Consider the following 5974-nt stretch of genomic DNA (forward strand, 5'->3'; position numbering starts at 1 on the left):
GGTTCTCCAACTCAAAATGCTTTCTGTCTTCTGCACTGGCCAAGATCCTAGAAGCCCGTAAAGGTGCTTCTATGGCATTGGCCTGGTAACACATGGTAATATCTCTATTGTTGGATGACAGAGAATATGAATGTAGAAGGCTCGGTCGAGGGGTTCCATGTGTGTTTCAAGGAATGGAGATATTTGCTCATTGCGGAAAGGATATTCATTTTAAAGGCCCTGTCGGCCACTGCTTGCGAAGATGGAGCTTGCACTGAAGTGGACCTATGGCTTGACCTCAGCTACACAACTACTAAGAATCACGACGCTCTCCTATTTATCTATATTAAGATTGGAAGGTTGGGATGCTTTTGAACTTGCCTTTCTAAATGTGATCAAGGGATTAGAGTTTTGCTTCAACTCGCAACATGTAGCATTGTATGCCAATGCACGAATCCTTTCTTATGAACCTGAATTTCTACCTGAAAACAAGTGTTTGGAGCTATTCTGTATGAAGGCCTTCTCCAAAAATGGAGCAATTTGCCTGCCTGAACTTGATCAGTTGGGAAACGAACTTCTGGCAAAAGGTGTTATCGCACAAAGAAAAGGCAGCAAGCTAGTTGGAGAAAGTGTACAATTGCATCAATAGGCAATTGCAACAACAAAGCTGTGAAAAATTACCTGAAATCATTCTTCCTTTACTGACGTATCCGAAGACACCCAGATTCATGCAAGGAAGCTTATAAACTTTGGATTGTGAAAGGGACTCCTCCAACGGAGGATTTTATTTGCATGAGTTGATTCGTCAAAGCATGAATCAAATAGCAAAAAGGAATTCCAATGGGTGGATGAAAGCATGTTGTATACATGACCTTTAACGAGACTTCTCCATTTCTGAAGCCAAAGGTACCAAGTTCATTGCACGTCAAGATTCTATATACCCAACAGTAGCTGTTTGTCAGAACATTACCTCCGAACCACTCTCTCTTCTGCATCAATCTTACTTGAGATTAATCCAAGAAAAAAATCTTCACCATGGTTACTACAAGAACTTCTCCAAAGGCCCTTAAACCTGTATCTCAAAGGTGTTCGCCTTTCACACGTACCCGATGATAGTAGAAAGCTTAATCATGTAAGTTACCTTAGGTCAAGGAGAATGGAAATATCTACATTTCCATCCCTCCATAGCAACCTTTGCAATCTTCAGATTCCCACATATATGAGAAAATCAGTGTAATAATAACCCAGTGATGGAGTTTAGGGAGAAGAACCAATATATCAGATATCTATGAATGGGTAGATGTGTGTTTCACATTTCTAAGGTTTTCAGTGAAGAACCCATTGAGATACCCAAACAAGTGGGATTGGGATGATCCAACCATAAACACTTTTCGCACCATCTGCATATGTACTTGCTTTGTAGATTGAAGTTACCTGATCGGAACAAACTTTGAGCAAATCTCACCAAAAATGTCTTAAAAGGTTCAGAGTTAAAGCAAGAAGACAATTTGCAGTACTAAAGAATTTGCCTATGCTTCAGATTCTTGGATTCTTGTGAAGATCGTACTCAGGAGTCTTTCTTCGAAGAATTTGGAGTATGGAAGTAGGACCGTTGCCTAGCATCAAATTTTTTTCTCCACAAAGGAATGATGTACATGAGTAAGTCGTACCTAGGAATTGAAATTTTTGCTTGGAAGAGATTGGCATATTAAGAACAGGTTTGCAATTGCATGATAATTGAATTGGTTTATGATTTTATTGACAAATTTGTGGGAAGAAATATAATATTTCTCTATAAAAATGAGGGAATTTTATGGAAATTTCCAACCTGCAAAGTAGCCAAGGATGCTCTACTAGCCCTCTAGTCCTCTACCACTACTCGAATTGATTGTCACGTCAAGCACATCTTCCCCTGGGTCAAGACCGTTGGATGGTTCTCGAGATTCACCATGACTACCCATCTATCTGAATGGCATGGCGTTTTCATATCCCATCATGACTAAAATCAAAACCTATTAAGATTTGCAAAACTATAAAAAAAAATAATAATAAGATAAAAAATAAAAAAGAAACATGATCAAGGAAAGTATTTATCATTCACAAACACTTGGTTCTTTATTCAAAATCAAATTGAAACTTGAAAAGGATTTAAGTACAAGCATTGAGTAGATAAGTTAGAGGGAAAGATCAGCCAAATCAAAAGTTCTCGAGACGGCCTTGCACCAAGACTCCACTTTCTTCTTCCTCTGTTCCTCATCTAATTTGGGTCGGAAAGTGGTGTCTTTCTCGGCTTTCCCTTCGGCAGCAAAAATATCATTTTCAGTCCAAATTCCAACAGCTAATCCAGCTGCATAAGCTGCACCAAGGGCTGTAGTTTCAATGTCAGCGGGTCTCACCACAGGACTTCCCAACAAATCCGCCTACAAATCAGAATGAAAAACAAAGATTAATCCATGATTAAGAGCATGAGAATGAGAGGCTGCACACGAAGAAAAAGTTAACAAAGAGGATGGTTACAGTTCAGTATAGTTCTATTGCTGAACCTTTGCATAAACATTGTTAAAAGGGAGTATCGAATCCTTATAAGATAACTGAAGAAGTATATCTGTAAATCTCACTAGAAGATTTTGATCCTTTTTTTTCCTTCTGGGAGGAAGAGAAACATATGTTCTTTAGGGAAAATTAGCATAAACAAGAATTTGAAGTAAGAAAAATCTTTTAAAATCCAAGTTTACCCTTGTGGGTATCAATGGGGTAAGTCCACAAACCTAAATTGAATGGTATAAGATTTGGCTATGAACCTACTCAAAATTTACTAGAAGCCAAGCTCAATACACTTATACCCCTACTTGTGGAACCATTTGAGAGTGTTATGAAGGAATAAGACAGAATGTCCAAAATCCTAACAAACCTGACCGACTATGCAGATTATATGGAAAAAACCAGCAGAATTTTTTTTCTCAAAATATCTATCAGAGTTGAACCACTGTTTGGATGCGTCGCTGAGGTGGCCGATTTACAGTGAAAAAAATTGCCCATAAATCCTAGATGAAATCACCTAAATCGAATCAGATTCGTCCAGGTTATATAAACCAAGCCTTAAAGAGCATGGTTTTTAAACTCGTTCGAGACTGAGACATATCGCCCGAGTCATCTCGGTATCAAGCATGGACGGACGGACAAGTCAATTTTTCGGACGAGATTTAAGACCCCATGTCAAAATTTCAAATTTTTGAATGAGACGTCTCAAACGTATTGGAAAACTCATCCGAGACGACTCGGTATCTGGCATGAACAAGACAAGACGAGAAACGGAGTTTTAAAACCATGTTAAAGAGATAATAGTCAAAATCAAAACTAACCAATCAAACTGTAGACTATAACTAACGAGCTTTTTAAAAATGGGTCAGAGTTGAACTGGATTTTGAAGAGGCATTGAGGTGGCCGATACAGCTTGGGAATTTGAGATGACTTTCCCAAGCTGAATCAAACTAGTCCAAGTTTTGAAACATGATTTGGTGGGTTAATCTTACGGCCAATTTGGATAACATAAGTATAACTAACAAAAACCAAAACAAGAAGGGATCAATGAAACAAAACCTGAGTCTGCATCAAAAGATTGTTAACAGTTGCTCCACCATCCACCCTAAGCAAGAACTCTCCCTTCTCGGCCTCTCCCTTCTCACTTGCATCTTTGTGCATTGAGTCCAACACATCCTTCACTTGAAAACACATACTCTCAAGAACAGCTCGTGCAATGTGTGCCTTGTTCGTAAACCTCGTGATCCCAATACACACCCCACGTGCATCATCACGCCACCACGGTGCAAATAGTCCATTGAAAGCTGGCACAAAGTACACCCCTCCAGAATTCTCCACCTTTTCCGCCAACTCTTCAATCTCACTCGCACTCTGAATTATTCCAAGACTGTCCCTCAACCATTGAACTGCTGCACCAGCAATAGCAATAGACCCCTCCAAAGCATAATTCGCTGGGGCATTTGGGCCAAGCTTATAGGCAAGTGTGCTCAATAGACCGTGGGAGGATTTGATCACCTCATCACCTGTGTTGATTAGTATGAATGCCCCAGTGCCATAGGTACTCTTCGCTTCACCTTTCCTGCAAGCTTGTCCCACCATTGCTGCATGTTGGTCACCTAGACAGCCAGCAATCGGGACATCTGTAATGGGCCACCCATTTGTGATCTTACCAATGATTTCAGAATTACTAATGATCTTAGGCAGGATTTCGATGGGAATTCCTAAGGTTTTTAATGTGGGTTGATCCCATTCAAGAGTCTTGAGGTTCATGAGCATCGTTCGAGATGCATTTGAGACGTCTGTGACATGTAATCCACCGCCATCACAACCACCAGTTAGATTCCAGATCAACCAAGTGTCAATGGTTCCAAACAGAGCATCCCCTGTTTTTACAGCTTGTTTAACATCATCCACATTTTCAAACAGCCAGAGGAGCTTGAGTGCACTGAAATATGTACTAATAGGTAAACCACACGTCTCCACGAAATGAGTTCTTCCTCCTGGTAAATCTTTCTCCAATTTCCTACAAAGAATTATAAAATTCCAAAACATGGGTTCCCCTAAGAATAATAAAACCCATATTCCAATAATAAAATTTCAAACAATGGTTCTGTTTATATTCACAAATGAACAAAACCCATATTCCAATCTAAAATTATAAAAATGGGTTCTATTTATAATCTCAAAATTACAAAAACCCATAATTCAATATCAAAATTCAAGCCATCGGTTCTGTTTATAAATGGCAAATAAAACTACCGCGGATTTGGATTTAACTGGTAAAACAAAGGCGATTGTTTTGTTCACAATGTGAAAATAACAAAACCCAGATCTTTAAGCACAAAAATCCAAGACAAGGGTTTTGTTCATAATCGAGAAAAAAACAAGACCCAGATCTTAATCTCAAAATCCAAGGCATGGTCTTTGATTAAAATTGAGAAAATAACAAGACCCAGACCTTCAAAAAGAAGAAATAGAAACCTGCAGATAGAAGTAGTTCGAGCATCCATCCAAACAATGGCGTTGTGAAGAGGACGACCAGTTGATTTGCTCCAAACAAGAGTCGTTTCTCTCTGATTTGTGAGACCAATCGCCTTCAATCCTTTGTCAACGTTGTGTCCATCTGCAGTGGCTTTGTCAACTGCCTTCTCCATACAAACCCTCACACTCTCCAGAATCTCCATCGGATCATGTTCTACCCATCTACCCAAACAAGTTAATAAAAAAAAAACGATGTAGAAGAGAACAAAAATTGAATTTTTACAGAAAAATTTAAGAAAATAGAACAAAAGATGGGTTGTACTTGATTACCCTGCTTCGGGATAAAACTGAGTAAATTCGACCTGGTGGGACCCAACTGGTTTAGCAAATCGATCATAGATTATGAATCTCGTACTCGTCGTTCCTTGATCAATCGACCCAATAAAAACATCTTCATTCGCCATGATTTTTCTATTTTTTTTGGGTTCTTCAGAAGTCTCAAATTCAGAACAGGGAGAGATGGGTAGAGAAGCGATGAGAAAAGTTTACTTATTTAATGGGGGGATGAAATCTCCTTGGAAATATAAACAGAATAGAGGGAGCCTTATCCGAATAATCACGAAAATAGTATCTTATCAATGTGAAAATTGTTAGTTTTCAAATACTGAAAGTCACAGATTTGAGGCAAGAAGTTCGTCGCCACGTCTATTTTGACGTTAGTTTCCAGAAATATTGGTTTGATTTCATCGGTGTGGGTGGGATCCACGTGAGGTCTCTCTGTCTATCTGTTGCGGGCCAGTGTTGACTTTGAACGTGTAGATTCTAAGGTCCTGTTTGAAATAGTTCTTGGATTCCCATTTTGGTGGGGGGAAAAAAAGGCTTTACGTGGCGTGGCCGGCTCAATACAATGACGAGGCTTTTTTATATATTTAATAAACAACAGATTTGTTATCACCACACCACTGTGGTGGGG

The 5974-nt window shown here is 39.2% G+C and overlaps 1 protein-coding gene across 1 annotated transcript; it reads right to left on the reverse strand.

Annotated features, from left to right (window-relative positions):
• Nucleotides 1–2053: 2053 nt before the first annotated feature.
• Nucleotides 2054–5649, reverse strand: LOC147389234 (glycerol kinase-like). The gene is made up of 4 exons (XM_086418805.1): nucleotides 5332–5649; nucleotides 5002–5223; nucleotides 3580–4543; nucleotides 2054–2399 (listed from the first exon to the last, which is right to left on the reverse strand). Exons 1-4 carry the CDS (start codon nucleotides 5463–5465, stop codon nucleotides 2154–2156), a joined length of 1566 nt encoding a protein of 521 aa, XP_086274931.1. The 5' UTR covers nucleotides 5466–5649; the 3' UTR covers nucleotides 2054–2153.
• Between the last annotated feature and the right edge of the window lie 325 nt (nucleotides 5650–5974).

The sequence above is a fragment of the Akebia trifoliata genome, chromosome 12, assembly GCF_017979445.1.
Source record: "Akebia trifoliata isolate Shusen 1 chromosome 12, ASM1797944v1, whole genome shotgun sequence".
Lineage (NCBI taxonomy): Eukaryota > Viridiplantae > Streptophyta > Magnoliopsida > Ranunculales > Lardizabalaceae > Akebia > Akebia trifoliata.